This window comes from Thunnus maccoyii, chromosome 8, assembly GCF_910596095.1.
Source record: "Thunnus maccoyii chromosome 8, fThuMac1.1, whole genome shotgun sequence".
Lineage (NCBI taxonomy): Eukaryota > Metazoa > Chordata > Actinopteri > Scombriformes > Scombridae > Thunnus > Thunnus maccoyii.
The window spans coordinates 16,758,565-16,778,154 of record NC_056540.1 but is presented as its reverse complement, the minus strand read 5'-3'; the positions used below and the strand labels follow the sequence as shown (position 1 = coordinate 16,778,154).

Below are 19,590 nucleotides of genomic sequence, written 5' to 3'. Positions count from 1 at the left end.
GGAGTGATACAGGATGCGTGACTGTCTCCATCTGTAGATTTTCACTGATATAATAACCACTAAACACGTGATGAAGAGGAAGGAAACTACAGCCAGAGCCAACACTAAGTAAAAAGTCAGGTTGTCATTGTACTCCTTGTCGTGTGTAAAGTCAGTGAACTCTGACAGCACTTCAGGGAAGCTGTCCGCCACCGCCACGTTAACAATGACTGTAGCTGAACGAGAGGGTTGCCCGTTGTCCTCCACTATAACAGTCAGTCTTTGTTTCACAGCATCTTTATCAGTCACCTGGCGGATAGTTCTTATTTCTCCATTCTGTAAGCCCACTTCAAACAGCGCCCTGTCTGTGGCTTTCTGCAGTTTATAGGAGAGCCAGGCATTCTGTCCAGAGTCCACATCAACAGCCACCACTTTAGTGACCAGATAACCCACATCTGCTGAACGAGGGACCATTTCAGCCACCAGAGAGCCACCAGTCTGGACTGGGTACAGAACCTGAGGGGGGTTGTCGTTCTGGTCCTGGATAAGTATTTTCACTGTCACATTATTACTGAGTGGAGGGGAGCCTCCATCCTGCGCTTTGACGCGGAACTGGAAATCTTTGATCTGCTCGTAGTCAAAAGAGCGAACTGCATGGATGACTCCACTATCAGCACTAACGGACACATATGAGGAGACTGGCACTCCGTTGACAGAGGAGTCCTCCACTATGTAAGAAACACGGGCATTCTGGTTCCAGTCAGCGTCTTTGGCTTTCACTGTGAATATAGAGAGGCCTGGTGTGTTGTTTTCTACAATGTAGGCCTCATATGAGCTTCTCTCAAAGACAGGTGCGTTATCATTCACATCAGAGATCTGTAGGGTTAGAGTGACGCTGCTGGAGAGGGAGGGCACTCCCTCATCAGAGCAGGTCACGGTTATATTATAGTGAGAAGCTCTTTCCCTGTCTAATTCTCCTTCTGTCAATAGATTGAAAAAATTATTTGATGTTGATGTGATTGTAAAATGAATATTTTCATCTAAAATGCAGTGGACTTTGCCATTTTCATTTGAATCTGGATCCTGAACGTTCATCATTGTGAGAACTGTCCCTGGCTTAACATCCTCAGATACACTGGAAGATGTTGACATAATATTGATAGCTGGTGGGTTATCGTTTGTGTCCATCACCTCAATTATAACTTTACATACGTCTGATTTGCCACCTTCATCTGTTGCTTGGACATCTATGTCATAATGTTTAAATTTCTCATAATCAAGTTTTCCCATTAACGTGAACACTCCATTATCTTTGTCTATATCGAACAAGTCTAATGCCCCCTTAGGAGCGTTTGAAATTGAATATTGTACGTGGCCGTGCGGGCCTTCATCTGCATCAGTTGCGCTCACCGTAGTTAGAACAGTTCCTTTCGACGAATTTTCTTTTACATTAGTCTTATACTCTGTTTGAGTACAAACAGGTGCATTATCGTTAGCGTCCAATACAGTTATGACAATTAGTATTGTTCCAGAGAGCTGCGGGTCACCACCATCTAAAGCAGTTAATACTAAAGACAACCGCTCCTGTTTCTCTCGGTCAAGAGGCTTCTTTAAAACCATCTCAACATTCCTGCTACTGCCTTTTCTATAAGGGGTTAAAATAAAGGTGTCACTTGAAGTCAGCGAATAGCCCTGGAGACCATTAATACCTACATCGTCGTCAACTGCCTTTTCTAAAACAAATTTTGATCCAATTTGAGACAATTCACTCATCTCAAATTTCATTTCACCGCTTTTAAAACTGGGAGAGTTATCGTTAATGTCGGTGATCTCGACAGTGACGCTGTAAAAATGCATAGGATTCTCGAGAATTATTTGAAAATCAAGAGCACAGGGCGTCGTCTGTCCGCAGAGCGCTTCTCTGTCAATCCGCTCTTTGATCAGGAGGACTCCTCTCTCTTTATTCAGCTCGATGTATTCGGCACTTTCTCCGGTATATATACGAGCTTTCCCTGATTTCAGCCGTTTCACATCTAAACCTAAATCGTGTGCTATGTTACCGACCAAAGATCCTTTCGCCATTTCTTCAGGAATAGAGTAACTGACCTGCCCAAAAACCAAGCTGAGAGAAAAGACCGAGATAAACAAAAACAGGCCTACTTGCCGTTTCATTGTTCTATCCAACATTCTCCCGTCCAAAACAGTGGTATCAAATCCGTTACGAGGAAAAAGATTTCAGATAGAAATGTCAGTAAAGTAATCAAGTATCCACACCCCAATAATGCTGTCAATTCGCCTGGTGTCTCCGTGTTTAATAATCCCCCTGTTCCAAAACCTGCCTTTTCGATTATGTTTTCTCTTCCTCCGTAACATTTCTAGATGATGGGGGAGGTACAGCTGCAACGAGCTCTGAAATCTCAGCAGACTGGTCAACAGCGTCCCTATGAGTTGAAAGCACTGAACTACACATTGCACAGACATTGCTGCTTCATATGGGGTTGATCACAATATGTTTTAAAATATGTTAATAATGTTTATAAGGTAATTATTAAGAAGAAATTAGAAGTAGTTTGCTGCGTATAGCAGTGGAATGTGATATTATGCTGTATCGATATAAGAATTTTTATGTGAGCACTCACAACCGTTTTACACACAAACACAGCACCTGATATCCACCCTCTCACCCACAGACACACACACACAAACAGACAGAGAGAAATAGAGAGGAAGAGAGAGAGAGAGAGAGAGAGAGAGAGAGAGAGAGAGAGAGAGAGAGAGAGAGAGAGAGAGAGAGAGAGAGAGAGAAAACACTTTGACAAGGTGCAGGAGTACATCAATGCAAAACCTCTGAAGTGTCCTGGATGTCGCGCTATCCATGGTGCTGACAGGCTCTGATGTAGATCTATACACGTGACCAAATTCAAATTTGTTGTAAATCAATAATATACCAATATGAATAATAGTAAAAAAGGACAACAATACTAAATGAAAAACGTCGAACAACGAGGAGAAGACACCAAATTTAGCCAATCAATGATGGTTCCGCAGATCAAACAGATGACTTATTGGTCTTATTTCCATGGAAAAGATGTAAATACTTCAAAAAGATACATGGCATGCAAGCATGGTTTTATAAGTTATCTTTTAAAGACTATATATGTGTTTTCATTTTTGCGGAATGATTCAGGATTGATATTACCGACGTCCTGAAAACCGATGCCTACATGTCACTTTAAGTATGAGCACAAATACTTTCAAATGATCACATTGGCATACTTTCGTAAAACAGCAAACGTTCAGATTAGCAAAGTTAGCAGAATAACTGAACTGAAATCATGAGCAATCGAGGCATTTCAGTAAATATCTACCAAGGCTAATTATATGGATTGACACCAAAGGTATAAAGATAAAATTAACATTGTACTGCAGATTTATAGCACATTATAAAAAAAGGCAAAGCCAACCTCTAAAGGAGAGTCTGGTGCATCCAGGATGCTCTTTTCATTCTGTATCCGCTGCATCGTCCCTGTAGAACTGGGGTCCATTATCAGCACGTTCTGACTACCAGCTCGGCCGAACTTACAGTCACTCTTTCTGGAGTCAGTCGTCCTGCACACCTCGTAATTGTACACGTGTTGGAGAGTCCCTGTCCCCAAAGTGTCTGAGTAACGTGGTGGATAATATGGAATCACAGGGAGATTGGAGTGATACAGGATGCGAGACTGTCTCCATCTGTAGATTTTCACTGATATAATAACCACTAAACACGTGATGAAGAGGAAGGAAACTACAGCCAGAGCCAACACTAAGTAAAAAGTCAGGTTGTCATTGTACTCCTTGTCGTGTGTAAAGTCAATGAACTCTGACAGCACTTCAGGGAAGCTGTCTGCCACCGCCACGTTAACAATGACTGTAGCTGAACGAGAGGGTTGCCCGTTGTCCTCCACTATAACAGTCAGTCTTTGTTTCACAGCATCTTTATCAGTCACCTGGCGGATAGTTCTTATTTCTCCATTCTGTAAGCCCACTTCAAACAGCGCCCTGTCTGTGGCTTTCTGCAGTTTATAGGAGAGCCAGGCATTCTGTCCAGAGTCCACATCAACAGCCACCACTTTAGTGACCAGATAGCCCACATCTGCGGAACGAGGCACCATTTCAGCCACCAGAGAGCCACCGGTCTGGACTGGGTACAGAACCTGGGGGGGGTTGTCGTTCTGGTCCTGGATCATTATTTTCACAGTCACATTGCTACTGAGTGGAGGTGAGCCTCCGTCCTGCGCTTTGACTACTAACTGAAGTTGTTTAATTTGTTCATAGTCAAATGAGCGCAATGCACTGATAGCTCCTGTTTCCGTGTTTATGGAGACGTAAGAAGAGATGGGACTACCATTGATCTGTGTGTCTTCGAGAAAGTAGGATATTCTAGCATTTTGATTCCAGTCAGCGTCACGTGCTTTGACAGAAAATATGGACATCCCAGGGGAGTTGTTTTCTGTAATGCGAGCAACGTAACTAATTTTATCAAATAACGGAGCATTGTCATTCACATCTGATATTCTCAGACGTAACACTGCTGTGCTCGACAAGGATGGCGATCCTGAATCAGATGCCTTTACAGTTATGTTATATTCTGGTACAACTTCTCTGTCAAAAGCTGAGTCTGTAACTAATGCATAGTAATTAGTTAATGTTGATTTTATTTTAAATGGGAGACTACTGTCTGTTGTACAGGTGATCTGGCCATTTTGTTCCGAGTCTGCGTCAATCACATTAATTATTGCTACTGTGGTACCAGAGGCAGAATCCTCTGGCACGGGGCTGGAGAATGACATCACATTTATAACTGGTGCATTATCATTGACGTCTACAATCTCAATTTGAACCTTACTTGAATCTGTCAGACCTCCTTGGTCCATAGCTTCAATCACAATTTCATATTTCTTATCTTTTTCATAATCCACTTGCCCTACAAGTGTTATGGTTCCCGTAATTTCGTCTAAAAGAAATGTATCAGCCAGCTTCTCTTTCATGTTTGAAAATCTATATGTGACGAGACCGTGTGATCCACTGTCTGCATCACTTGCATTCACTGTCGTGATATATGTGCCTTTCAATGAATTTTCCAATAGAGCAGCCCTGTAGAGAGACTGGTTGAAAATGGGGGGGTTATCATTAGCATCTAGCACTGTGATGTCTATATTTACTGTACCAGATCTATGCGGAGTTCCACCGTCAACAGCGATGAGCTTCAATGATATTCTAGGCTCGCTTTCTCGATCTAACGCTTTTTGTAAGATCATCTCAGCATATTTTCGACCATCTGGACTTGAGTGCTGCTTCAAGCCAAAAATATCATTGGTAGTTAGTATGTATTTCTGTAAGCCATTACTTTCTACATCTGCGTCTTCGGCGCTGGGTAACAAAAAGCGCGACCCCAGTGTGGCAGATTCGCTTATTTCAAATTTGATTTCATCCTTTGTAAAGGTCGGGGAATTGTCATTTATGTCAGTTATTTCCACTGTCACTCGGTGTAACTCCATAGGGTTTTCTAAAATCACCTCAAAGCTGAAGCTGCACGGCGTCACGTCTCCACAGAGCTGTTCTCGGTCAATTCTCTCATTCACGACTAAAATGCCTTTGTCTGTTTTCAGCTCGGTGTACTGGATGCTTTGTCTGGTCACGATACGGGCACGGCCAGAACGGAGCCTTTGCACATCCAGACCAAGGTCTTGGGCTACGTTCCCAATAAGTGACCCCTTCTTCAACTCCTCTGGAATTGTATACCTGATTTGGCCTGAGACGATGTGACTGAGACGCGACAGGAAGAGAAGAAACGGCAATACTGACCTGCAACACAAACGCCATTTTATGCATGAATGAGATTTTTCAAACGCCATTGCCGAAAGATGAAAAGGTAATACCAGCAGCCTACTGTATACAATCCACAAGGAAGAAAGGCAATCGCATCAAGTATTCCTTGGATTTTCAAGTCCTCGCTCCAAATACATTTGTGGCCGTAGTCCTGCTTATGAAGCCCACAGTTTGAAGCCTCTCCTGGCTAAACGGAAAGGGTTCTGCCTCCCCTGAATCAACTATGATCACTTGTTTCACTGACCAACAGCGTCCCTTACTGTCCAAAGCATGAATATCATGAGCAAAGGCAAAATAGAAAAATCTATTTGCCAAGCATTGCAGTGTAGAAGATTAGATTTGTAAATCAAAACCGTTGTCATCCATTAATATAAAACAGAAAACCAAACATGTACGTTTCTTCACATGTTTGTGTATATCTTTTTTTGAACAAAATCATCACATTTACGTTATTAATAATATTACTAATAATTATATGAATATATGTGACAGAAAGAACAGAGGCAGAGGTTATATTATGAACAGAGGCTTCCCCTCCCCTCAGCAGCATTAACTTGCATTTGAACCAAATGGTATAAAAGCTGAACGTGAAAATGTATCTATAAAAGTTCTGGTAAGCGAGAACATCAAGTACTCACACTTTAATACAACACTTAGAACCCTTTTCTAAAGTGATTTAATCAGCAGTTCAAAAAGGACATTTAACTTCCAGTCAGTGGAGCTGTCCACGAGTTGTGGTCCTGAAAACGCTTCATGGGTTAAAAGTTACATGAGAACCCCAAGGGCACCCACTGCTTTAAAAAAGCACATACATAATTATTGATGAAGATCAATATGTCAAAGGCCTCACCTCTAGAGGAGAGTCTGGTTCATCCAGGATGCTCTTTTCATTCTGTATCCGCTGCATCGTCCCTGTAGAACTTGGGTCCATTATCAGCACGTTCTGACTACCAGCTCGGCCGAACTTACAGTCACTCTTTCTGGAGTCAGTTGTCCTGCACACCTCGTAATTGTACACGTGTTGGAGAGTACCTGTCCCCAAAGTGTCTGAGTAACGTGGTGGATAATATGGAATCACAGGGAGATTGGAGTGATACAGGATGCGAGACTGTCTCCATCTGTAGATTTTCACTGATACAATAACCACTAAACACGTGATGAAGAGGAAGGAAACTACAGCCAGAGCCAACACTAAGTAAAAAGTCAGGTTGTCATTGTACTCCTTGTCGTGCGTAAAGTCAGTGAACTCTGACAGCACTTCAGGGAAGCTGTCCGCCACCGCCACGTTAACAATGACTGTAGCTGAACGAGAGGGCTGCCCGTTGTCCTCCACTATAACAGTCAGTCTTTGTTTCACAGTATCTTTATCAGTCACCTGGCGGATAGTTCTTATTTCTCCATTCTGTAAGCCCACTTCAAACAGCGCCCTGTCTGTGGCTTTCTGCAGTTTATAGGAGAGCCAGGCATTCTGTCCAGAGTCCACATCAACAGCCACCACTTTAGTGACCAGATAGCCCACATCTGCTGTACGAGGCACCATTTCAGCCACCAGAGAGCCACCTGTCTGGACTGGGTACAGAACCTGAGGGGGATTGTCGTTCTGGTCTTGGATGTTTATTTTAACTGAGGTATTGCTGCTTAAAGGTGGAGAGCCCCCATCCTGTCCTTGAACAAAAAAATGTAGGCTTTTAATTTGCTCATAGTCAAATGATCGAACCGTCTGTATAACTCCACTTTCTGCGTTAACAGATACATAAGTGGATATGGGGTTACCATTAAACTGAGTATCAATAAGGAGGTAAGACACTCGTGCGTTCTGCCCCCAGTCAGAGTCATGTGCTTTCACTGAAAACACTGATAATCCCGGAGAGTTGTTTTCCATGATATTAGCTTCATAATAGCTCTGTTCGAATACGGGGGCATTATCATTGACGTCAGTTACTCGAAGTGACACGATCTTATTAGTTGAGAGAGGCGGGGTGCCTTCATCCACAGCCGTGAAAGTGATATTGTAATCAGGATTGCGCTCCCTGTCGAGGACGCCATTTGTTACCAGAGTATAATAATTCTTTAGAGATGAATGGATTGCGAACGGAATATTGCCGTTAACTGAGCAGTCTACTTTGCCATTTTTCCCTGAATCTACATCTTTAACGTTTATGATAGCTACAGTAGTTCCACTAGGAGAATCCTCAGCGATGGCACTAGAAAATGAGGTTAGCGTTATTACAGGAGCATTGTCATTTACATCAATCACCTCAATTATTACATTTGTCGATGTGCTTTGACCACCTTGATCTTTTGCCTGCACACCAATCTCGTAAATTTTACTCTCTTCATAATCAATCAGACCGTTTACAGTTAAATCGCCGCTGTTTTCATCCAGATCAAATAGTTCAGCAACATTACTAGACATGCGGTTAAAGTGGTATGTAACACGGCCATTCATCCCTTCATCTGCATCTGTTGCGCTCAAGCTCACCACTAAAGTTCCTTTTGGAACATTTTCTCTAACAGATGCCTTGAAAATTGATTGCGTAAAAACCGGAGCATTGTCATTTGTGTCCAGGACAGTTACGTGTATTTTTAGTGTGCCTGATCGCTGTGGTTCGCCGCCATCTACAGCAGTCAGCGTGAGAAGCAGCTTTCCCTCTTTCTCCCGGTCTAAAACATTAGAAAGATACAACTGCGCATATTTATGGCCATTTGGGCTGGACAGGACCTTGATATTAAAATGTGTTGTTGGGTGTAAAGTATAGCCGTGTAAAGCGTTGATACCAACATCAGGGTCTGTTGCACTCACTTGTAATACTTCAGTTCCTGGAAGAGCAGATTCTAGGATTTCTAAATGCATTTCTTTCTCATGAAACACGGGTGTATTATCGTTAACATCTAACACTTCTACTACAACGCTATGTAGTTGCATTGGATTCGTCATAATCATTTCAAAATTCAAGCTGCATGGAGATGTCTGCCCGCATAGCTGCTCTCTATCTATTCTTTCTCCCACAACCAGTATCCCTTTGTCTACATCCAGCCTAATATACTCGCTGCTATCACCGCTAACAATTCGGGCACCGCCTGATTTCAGTCTTTTAGCGTCGATACCCAAATCTTCAGCCACATTTCCCACAAAGGAGCCCTTTCTCATCTCCTCTGGGACAGAGTAGCGGATCTGGCAGACCGTCGTCTTAATGAGAAAAACAAGGATTAAGGCCCGCACTTGCCATTTATTCGTGGGTTCACAGCTGATAAAAGGCATATTCCCGAAGCAGTCCGTCCAAATCCACAAACAAGTATGTGTAAAAAAGTCTGCCTGTTAACCCGTAACGTTCTTCCGTTGGTCTGCTTATAATCCAGAGTGCGACAATGAATGCGTTGGTCTTGAAATCATTGGTGAAAATGACGACCAAATGTCCTGCTCTCCACGGTACACTGAGAAGAGTAATGGAGCTGTAGCTGCGTTTCAGAAGCTTTACATGCGCTTTGAAGACCAACAGCGGCCCTTAGAGTCCGATATGAAAATCACAAGTGCTGCCAGTGCTGAAAGGAAAAACTCCCTTTTGAATAGCTGGTGAGAATGTGTAGGACCAGGATATCTTTGTATGTATGCATCTAAGTTATGGTTAATTTAATGTGTGCATGTGTGTTCTGTATTCAAATATAAAACTGATTTAAAATATGTATTTTATAAGGTGTTTAAGACAGGTAGAGAAAAAGTGAGAGAGAAATGCAGTACAACTGCAGGCATGCTGGTGACACGATAAGCATCTTACTATTGTTTTTTATTTCTCCAGCCGAATGAAATTTACTTGGAAGCATACAGGCAACATATGTTTCTAATTAAAGAACTTCCCCAATAAAACATATGCAGTACAGAAAAGAAAAAAGGTTGGTGGCACAAAACAGCATCAGAGTAGTAGTAGTAGTATTTTCTTCACACACTCTTTCTCAATTCAGTCATCTGGTTCAACTCTGAGAGGAGCTGTCCAACACTAGTGGTACTGAAGATGCACAGCAGGCAGTGAGACAAGAAATAAAGCTAAGAAGTATCTGCAATCTGAAAATACACTATAATTTATGTATTGTAAGTTTGTGGAGATGAATCAAGACACGCACCTCTAGAGGAGAGTCTGGTTCATCCAGGATGCTCTTTTCATTCTGTATCCGCTGCATCGTTCCTGTAGAACTTGGGTCCATTATCAGCATGTTCTGACTACCAGCTCTGCCAAACTTACAGTCACTCTTTCTGGAGTCAGTCGTCCTGCACACCTCGTAATTGTACACGTGTTGGAGAGTCCCTGTCCCCAAAGTGTCTGAGTAACGTGGTGGATAATATGGAATCACAGGGAGATTGGAGTGATACAGGATGCGAGACTGTCTCCATCTGTAGATTTTCACTGATATAATAACCACTAAACATGTGATGAAGAGGAAGGAAACTACAGCCAGAGCCAACACCAAGTAAAAAGTCAGGTTGTCATTGTACTCCTTGTCGTGTGTAAAGTCAGTGAACTCTGACAGCACTTCAGGAAAGCTGTCCGCCACCGCCACGTTAACAATGACTGTAGCTGAACGAGAGGGCTGCCCGTTGTCCTCCACTATAACAGTCAGTCTTTGTTTCACAGCATCTTTATCAGTCACCTGGCGGATAGTTCTTATTTCTCCATTCTGTAAGCCCACTTCAAACAGCGCCCTGTCTGTGGCTTTCTGCAGTTTATAGGAGAGCCAGGCATTCTGTCCAGAGTCCACATCAACAGCCACCACTTTAGTGACCAGATAGCCCACATCTGCTGAACGAGGCACCATTTCAGCCACCAGAGAGCCACCGGTCTGGACTGGGTACAGAACTTGAGGGGGGTTGTCGTTCTGATCCTGGATCATTATTTTAACTGTAGCCACTGAACTCAGAGGAGGGGATCCGGCGTCACGAGCAGTTACATTAAATTCAAACCATTTGATTTGTTCATAATCAAACGACCTCACTGCATGAATGACACCATTTTCTGAGTTTACTGACACTAATGACGACACAGCTACTCCGTTAATCTCTTTCTCCTCCAGGAAGTAAGACACTCGGGCGTTTTGGCCCCAGTCGGCATCACTAGCACTGAGAGTAAACACAGAGAATCCAGGAGAGTTGTTCTCTGGTACAGTCTTCCTATATTCTGATTGGTCGAATTTGGGTGGGTTGTCATTCACGTCAGACACTTTAACATTAATCTTTTTACTGCTAGACAGAGGCGGAGAGCCTTGATCAGAGACAGTTATGGTGATGTTATACTCAGGAATATTTTCTCTGTCTAAGAAGTCTTCTGTTACTATAGTATAATAACCTGTTAATGAAGACTCAATTTTGAAAGGTACGTCAGAGTTAATGGAGCACTTGACTACACCGTTAACATCAGAGTCTTCATCATCAACGTTAACAACAGCTATAGTTGTCCCCGGGGGAGAATCCTCCGATATCGAGTTAGAAAATGACATAAGCTGTATTGTAGGGACGTTGTCATTCTCATCAAGTATTTGAATAATTACTTTGCACGTATCTGTATATCCCCCGTGGTCACTAGCCTGAACATTTAATTGGTAGGTCTTCGATTTCTCAAAATCTAGTTTACCTGTAACTTTAATCTCTCCAGTTTTAACATTGACTTCAAACAGCTGCTTCGCCTCTTTGGCGACATGAGCGATAGAGTAAGTTACTTCACCATAATGTCCTTTATCTGCGTCATTTGCACTAACAGTGGTTACCACCGTTCCTTCAGGAGAATTTTCCCTGACATCTGCTTTATAAACAGGCTGGCTACACACTGGTGCATTATCGTTAGCATCTAGCACAGTAATGTGAACACGCACCGTCCCTGATCTATGTGGCTCACCGCCATCTGAAGCAATCAGCACGAGTGTGTGAGTCTCCTCTTTCTCTCGGTCTAACGGGTTCTGTAAAACCATTTCGATAAATCTGCCTCCATCCGGTTGGCTGTGTATCTCCAATTTGAAATTATCTGATGGTTTAAGTGTATATTTCTGAATATCATTAATACCAACATCAGGATCGTCTGCACTCTCTAGTGAGAAACGAGTCCCCGCTGCAGCATTTTCAACAATTTTCAAATTGATCTCATCCTTTGGGAACGACGGACTGTTATCGTTAATGTCTATTACCTCCACTGTTACCCGATAAAGCTGGATCGGGTTTTCTAAAATTACCTCGAAACTGAAGCTACAGGGCGTCGTCTGTCCACAAAGCTCTTCTCGGTCGATTCGCTCTTTAATAACAAGTGTGCCTTTGTCCCGGATTAAATCAACATACTGTCGACTTCCTTTTGTAATAATACGAGCTTTACCTGATATAAGCCTCGTCACATCCAAGCCTAAATCTCTAGCAATGTTTCCAACAAAAGACCCTTCTGCCTGCTCCTCCGGTATGGAATACCGAGCCTGTCCAGTCACTGAGCTCAGCTTGAACAAACAAAGAATGACAAACAGTGCTTGCCATCGGCCTCTGCGAACGGATATCCACATCCACCCCATCACAAATCCAAAGGCACAGACGAAGTAATCCCTTTCAATTCAAAACTGTCGTAATCAAATCCAAAAATTGAAAAGGTAACGGTATGTTTAGCAGTGAAATTCCACGAGAAATGCTACCATTCAAACGTCGACGGGCTATACCGTCTTCTTACCAAGCAGTGAAACACTGAGAGGAATAAAGGGGTGGACCGTTACACTGCTTATTTGGACAGTCAGTCAGTGACGAATCAACAGCGGCGCTCAGAGCCCATCCACGGTAATGTATTTTATGTGCACATTATTAGGAACAGTTAAAATGATTTATTTAAACCTTATAGATTGTATGTATTCTTGTATAGAGCACTTTGGAGTAAAGCTTCACATGGGAACATTATGAATGAAGTTTGTGCATATAAATCGACCAGATCTCGTTCCACAAAAGTATCAGAAGTTTAAGATAACAGATAAATAACGATTTTTTCCCCCAAATTCCACCGAATTTTTTTTTTTTGTACGCATCACCAAATATCATCTAATGTATGAATTGCAAAAAAGAGAGAAGCCGTTAGATACACAAACAGTACTACATTCTGAATATTGAAAAATAGTATGGATATGGGGAAAAGAGGTAGGAGAAAGTCTTTTCTGGTCCTTTTGTTTTCGGTTGTATCGTTGTTGTTTTTCTGTGTAAATTGTATATATAGTTCTTTTTCTTACTGAAACACAATGTCTGGATGCTGACACAGATCTTCAGAATATTAAATTAATCAAAGACATAAAAAAAATCTGCATGATGCAAACTTGTAAAATTGTTGATGCAGTTCCCCCAGATTAAGATGTTAAACTCTGACTGCTGAGATAATCTTAACCTATGTGGAACCTCTGCTAAGGACAATACCCAGGCTGTGGTTAGTGTGATCCTATATGAACTTCTCCTATCGTGTCGATTTTAGAGTCATGCTAAGTATTTTATTAAAAACATTCACCGCTTGCCTTGGACTACAAGTCATACAGAAAGTTATTTCAAAATAAATCCATCGACCTTTCCAGCACCATGGACAGCGACACTAAAGCGATACTGACATCCGTGCACGTTCACTTTCTCTAGATACTGTAGGAGGGAAGACTAACGGAAGAACAACAACACGGAGAACGAATGATTAAAAAATAAATTACTCACCAAGGTTGACATTTGAGAGCAGTTCCCTGACAGTTGCTTTTCCACCTGCGGTGTATCAGCCGCATCTCCATCCACACTCACTAAACTTTGACTCATCGGTTGCATATATTTCATGTCACTCTTTCTGGAGTCAGTCGTCCTGCACACCTCGTAATTGTACACGTGTTGGAGAGTCCCTGTCCCCAAAGTGTCTGAGTAACGTGGTGGATAATATGGAATGACAGGGAGATTGGAGTGATATAGGATGCGAGACTGTCTCCATCTGTAGATTTTCACTGATATAATAACCACTAAACACGTGATGAAGAGGAAGGAAACTACTGCCAGAGCCAACACTAAGTAAAAAGTCAGGTTGTCATTGTATTCCTTGTCGTGTGTAAAGTCAGTGAACTCTGACAGCACTTCAGGGAAGCTGTCCGCCACCGCCACGTTAACAATGACTGTAGCTGAACGAGAGGGCTGCCCGTTGTCCTCCACTATAACAGTCAGTCTTTGTTTCACAGCATCTTTATCAGTCACCTGGCGGATAGTTCTTATTTCTCCATTCTGTAAGCCCACTTCAAACAGCGCCCTGTCTGTGGCTTTCTGCAGTTTATAGGAGAGCCAGGCATTCTGTCCAGAGTCCACATCAACAGCCACCACTTTAGTGACCAGATAGCCCACATCTGCTGAACGAGGCACCATTTCAGCTACCAGAGAGCCACCGGTCTGGACTGGGTACAGAACTTGAGGGGGGTTGTCGTTCTGATCCTGGATCATTATTTTAACTGTAGCCACTGAACTCAGAGGAGGTGATCCGGCATCACGAGCAGTTACATTAAACTCAAACCACTTGATTTGTTCATAATCAAACGACCTCACTGCATGAATGACACCATTTTCTGAGTTTACTGACACTAATGACGACACAGCTACTCCGTTAATCTCTTTCTCCTCTAGGAAGTAAGACACTCGGGCGTTTTGGCCCCAGTCTGCATCACTAGCACTGAGAGTAAACACAGACAACCCAGGAGAGTTGTTCTCTTTTACAGTCTTCCTATATTCTGATTGGTCGAATTTGGGTGGGCTGTCATTCACGTCAGACACTTTAACATTAATCTTTTTACTGCTAGACAGAGGCGGAGAGCCTTGGTCAGAGACGGTTATGGTGATATTATACTCAGGGGTACTTTCTCTGTCTAAGAAGTCCTCTGTTACTATAGTGTAATATCCTGTTAACGAAGACTCAATTTTGAAAGGTACGTCAGAGTTAATGGAGCACTTAACAACACCGTTAACATCAGAGTCTTCATCATCAACGTTAACAACAGCTATAGTTGTCCCCGGGGGAGAATCCTCCGATATCGAATTAGAAAATGACATAAGCTGTATTGTGGGGACATTATCATTCTCATCAAGTATTTGAATAATAACCTTGCACGTATCAGTGAATCCCCCTTGGTCACTAGCCTGAACATTTAATTGGTAGGTCTTGGATTTTTCAAAATCTAGTTTACCTGTAACTTTAATCTCTCCTGTTTTAACATTGACTTCAAACAGCTGCTTCGCCTCTCTGGCGACATGAGCGATAGAGTAAGTTACTTCACTATTGACTCCATTATCTGCGTCATTTGCACTAACAGTGGTTACCACAGTTCCTTCAGGAGAACCTTCCCTGACATCTGCTTTATAAACAGGCTGGCTACACACTGGTGCATTATCGTTTACATCCAGCACAGTAATGTGAATACGCACCGTCCCTGATCTATGTGGCTCACCGCCATCTGAAGCAATCAGTATGAGCGTGTGAGTCTCCTCTTTCTCTCGGTCTAACGGGTTCTGTAAAACCATTTCGATGAATTTGCCTCCATCCGGTTGGCTCTGGACTTCCAATTTGAAATTATCTGAGGGTTTAAGTGTGTATTTCTGAATATTATTCATACCAACATCCGGGTCTTCTGCACTCTCTAGTGAGAAACGAGTCCCCGCTGCAGCATTTTCAGCAATTTTCAAATTGATCTCATCCTTTGGGAACGACGGACTGTTATCGTTAATGTCTATTACCTCCACTGTTACCCGATAAAGCTGGATCGGGTTTTCTAAAATTACATCGAAACTGAAGCTACAGGGCGTCGTCTGTCCACAAAGCTCTTCTCGGTCGATTCGCTCTTTAATAACAAGTGTGCCTTTGTCCCGGATTAAATCAACATACTGTCGACTTCCTTTTGTAATAATACGAGCTTTACCTGATATGAGCCTCGCCACATCCAAGCCTAAATCTTTAGCAATGTTTCCAACAAAAGACCCTTCTGCCTGCTCCTCCGGTATGGAATACCGAGCCTGTCCAGTCACTGAGCTCAGCTTGAACAGACAAAGAATGACAAACAGTGCTTGCCATCGGCCTCTACGAACGGGTATCCACATCCAGCCCATCACAAATCCAAAGGTACAGACGAAGCAATCCTTTTAAATTCACAATTGTCGTAATCAAATCCAAAAATTGAAAAGGTAACGGTATGTTCAGCAGTGAAATTCTAGGAGAAATGCTGCCACTCAAACGTCGACGGGCTATAATGTCTTCTAACCAAGCAGTGAAATACTGAGAGGAATAAAGGGGTGGACCGTTGCACAGCTTATTTGAATAGTTAGTCAGTGACGAACCAACAGCGGCGCTCAGAGCCTATCCACGGTAATGTACTTGTTGTGCACATTATTAGGAACAGTTAAAATGATGTATTCAAACCTTATACATTGTTCTTATTCGTATATAGAGCAAACATGGAAGCATTATGAATCAAGCCTGTGCTTATAAATCGACGAGGTCTTGTTCCACAAAAGTACCCTAAGTTTAAGATAGTAAAGAAATCAAGTAATTTCCCCCCAAATTTCATCAAACTTTTATTTTGTAAAGATAATTACTGATGCTATGTGATGAAACAAAATTGATCATCTGTAGCATAAACTGCAAAATAAACAAAATCGTTTAACACGCAAACGGTACTACAATCTGAGTATTGAAAAATAATATGGATATAGGAAAAATAGGTAGGAGGAAAAAGTATTTTCAGGTCATTTTGTTTTCTGTTGTATCGTTGTTTTTCCGTGTATATTGTGCATGTAGTTCTTTTTCTTAATGAAACACAATTTATTGTTGCTGGCACAGATCTTGAGAATATTAAATCAATCAAAGAGTTCAAAAATCTGCATGACACAAGCTGGCAAAACTGTTAATTGAACTTCCACTGATAAAGCTGTTCAACTAACTGCTGAGGATAGTCTTAACTTGTGTGGAAACTTATGTTAAATACAACACTCAGGCTGTAGTTAGTGTGAACTTATATGAAATTCTCCCACTCCGTCGTTTTTAGAGTCATACTAAGTATTTAAAACATTAGTTTAGAACATTTACAGCTGGCCTTGCACTACAAGTCGTACAGGAAGTTACTTCAAATTGAATCCGTCGACCTTTCCAGCACCATGGACAGCGACACTAAAGCGATACTGACATCCGTGCACGTTCACTTTCTCCAAATACTGTGGGAGAAAAGATAACGGAACAACAACAATATGAAGAACCAAGTATTAAAAATAAATTACTCACCAAGGTTGACATTTGAGAACAGTTGCCTGACAGTTGCTTTTCCACTTGCGGTGTATCAGCCCCATCTCCATCCACACTCACTAAACTTTGACTCATCGGTTGTATATATTTCATGTCACTCTTCCTGGAGTCAGTCGTCCTGCACACCTCGTAATTGTACACGTGTTGGAGAGTCCCTGTCCCCAAAGTGTCTGAGTAACGTGGTGGATAATATGGAATCACAGGGAGATTGGAGTGGTACAGGATGCGAGACTGCCTCCATCTGTAGATTTTCACTGATATAATAACCACTAAACACGTGATGAAGAGGAAGGAAACTACAGCCAGAGCCAACACTAAGTAAAAAGTCAGGTTGTCATTGTACTCCTTGTCGTGTGTAAAGTCAGTGAACTCTGACAGCACTTCAGGGAAGCTGTCCGCCACTGCCACGTTAACAATGACTGTAGCTGAACGAGAGGGCTGCCCGTTGTCCTCCACTATAACAGTCAGTCTTTGTTTCACAGCATCTTTATCAGTCACCTGGCGGATAGTTCTTATTTCTCCATTCTGTAAGCCCACTTCAAACAGCGCCCTGTCTGTGGCTTTCTGCAGTTTATAGGAGAGCCAGGCATTCTGTCCAGAGTCCACATCAACAGCCACCACTTTAGTGACCAGATAGCCCACATCTGCTGAACGAGGCACCATTTCAGCCACCAGAGAGCCACCGGTCTGGACTGGGTACAGAACCTGAGGGGGGTTGTCGTTCTGATCCTGGATTATTACTTTAACTGTAGCCACTGAACTCAGAGGAGGGGATCCGGCATCACGAGCAGTTACATTAAACTCAAACCACTTGATTTGTTCATAATCAAACGACCTCACTGCATGAACGACACCATTTTCTGAGTTTACTGACACTAATGACGACACAGCTACTCCGTTAATCTCTTTCTCCTCCAGGAAGTAAGACACTCGGGCGTTTTGACCCCAGTCTGCATCACTAGCACTGAGAGTAAACACAGAGAATCCAGGAGAGTTGTTCTCTGGTACAGTCTTCCTATATTCTGATTGGTCGAATTTGGGTGGGTTGTCATTCACGTCAGACACTTTAACATTAATGTTTTTACTGCTAGACAGAGGCGGAGAGCCTTGGTCAGAGACGGTAATGGTGATATTATACTCAGGAATATTTTCTCTGTCTAAGAAGTCCTCTGTTACTATAGTATAATATCCTGTTAACGAAGACTCAATTTTGAAAGGTACGTCAGAGTTAATGGAGCACTTGACTACACCGTTACCCTCAGAGTCTTCATCATCCACGTTAACAACAGCTATAGTTGTCCCTGGGGAAGAATCCTCCGATATAGAGTTAGAAAATGACATAAGCTGTATTGTAGGGACGTTGTCATTCTCATCAAGTATTTGAATAATAACCTTGCACGTATCAGTGAATCCCCCGTGGTCACTAGCCTGAACATTCAATTGGTAGGTCTTGGATTTTTCAAAATCTAGTTTACCTGTAACTTTAATCTCTCCAGTTTTGACATTGACTTCGAACAGCTGCTTCGCCTCTTTGGCGACATGAGGAATGGAGTAAGTTACTTCACCATTGACTCCTTTATCTGCGTCATTTGCACTAACAGTGGTTACCACCGTTCCTTCAGGAGAATTTTCCCTGACATCTGCTTTATAAACAGGCTGGCTACACACTGGTGCATTATCGTTAGCATCTAGCACAGTAATGTGAATACGCACCGTCCCTGATCTATGTGGCTCACCGCCATCTGAAGCAATCAGTATGAGCGTGTGAGTCTCCTCTTTCTCTCGGTCTAACGGGTTCTGTAAAACCATTTCGATAAATCTGCCTCCATCCGGTTGGCTCTGGACTTCCAATTTGAAATTATCTGAGGGTTTAAGTGTGTATTTCTGAATATCATTAATACCAACATCAGGGTCGTCTGCACTCACCAAAGAGAAATGCGTCCCCGCTGCAGCATTTTCAACAATTTTCAAATTGATCTCATCCTTTGGGAACGACGGACTGTTATCGTTAATGTCTATCACCTCCGCTGTTACCCGATAAAGCTGGATCGGGTTTTCTAAAATTACCTCGAAACTGAAGCTACAGGGCGTCGTCTGTCCACAAAGCTCTTCTCGGTCTATTCGCTCTTTAATAACAAGTGTGCCTTTGTCCCGGATTAAATCAACATACTGTCGACTTCCTTTTGTAATAATACGAGCTTTACCTGATATAAGCCTCGCCACATCCAAGCCTAAATCTCTAGCAATGTTTCCAACAAGAGATCCTTCTGCTTGCTCCTCCGGTATGGAATACCGAGCCTGTCCAGTCACTGAGCTCAGCTTGAAAAGACAAAGAATGACAAACAGTGCTTGCCATCGGCCTCTGCGAACGGTTATCCACATCCACCTCATGACAAATCCGCAGTGATCTCTTTCAATGGAAAACTGTCGTAATCAAATCCAA

At 42.5% G+C, this 19,590-nt stretch overlaps 4 protein-coding genes across 12 annotated transcripts in view; all 4 read right to left on the bottom strand.

The window, feature by feature from the left end:
- LOC121902128 (protocadherin gamma-C5-like) overlaps positions 1-19,590 on the bottom strand; it is a 309,164-nt gene that overhangs the window by 129,853 nt on the left and 159,721 nt on the right. The gene's annotated exons all lie outside the window — the stretch shown is intronic.
- LOC121902136 (protocadherin beta-16-like) overlaps positions 884-19,590 on the bottom strand; it is a 46,716-nt gene continuing 28,009 nt past the window's right edge. The window contains exon 2 of the mRNA XM_042419381.1: positions 884-959. Coding sequence (XP_042275315.1) covers positions 948-959 — 12 coding nt within the window. The 3' untranslated portion in view covers positions 884-947. The remainder of the gene's footprint in view (positions 960-19,590) is intronic.
- On the bottom strand, positions 9,813-12,489 carry LOC121902138 (protocadherin beta-16-like). The gene has a single exon (XM_042419383.1). It carries the CDS (start codon positions 12,385-12,387, stop codon positions 9,922-9,924), a length of 2,466 nt encoding a protein of 821 aa, XP_042275317.1. The 5' UTR covers positions 12,388-12,489; the 3' UTR covers positions 9,813-9,921.
- On the bottom strand, positions 13,471-19,529 carry LOC121902240 (protocadherin Fat 1-like). Its single transcript, XM_042419498.1, has 3 exons — positions 17,127-19,529; positions 13,578-15,886; positions 13,471-13,492 (listed from the first exon to the last, which is right to left on the bottom strand). Exons 1-3 carry the CDS (start codon positions 19,527-19,529, stop codon positions 13,471-13,473), a joined length of 4,734 nt encoding a protein of 1,577 aa, XP_042275432.1.

Coding starts and splice junctions, on each gene's coding strand:
- LOC121902138 (XM_042419383.1), bottom strand. CDS start 12,387: ATGGGGTGGATGTGGATATCCGTTCGCAGAGGCCGATGGCAAGCACTG.
- LOC121902240 (XM_042419498.1), bottom strand. CDS start 19,529: ATGTGGATAACCGTTCGCAGAGGCCGATGGCAAGCACTGTTTGTCATT. Junction 15,887..17,126: donor GTTCTCAAATGTCAACCTTG/GTGAGTAATTTA, acceptor TGTCTGTTCAAG/CTGAGCTCAGTGACTGGACA. Junction 13,493..13,577: donor CCGCAGGTGGAAAAGCAACT/GTCAGGGAACTG, acceptor TTCTTCCGTTAG/TCTTCCCTCCTACAGTATCT.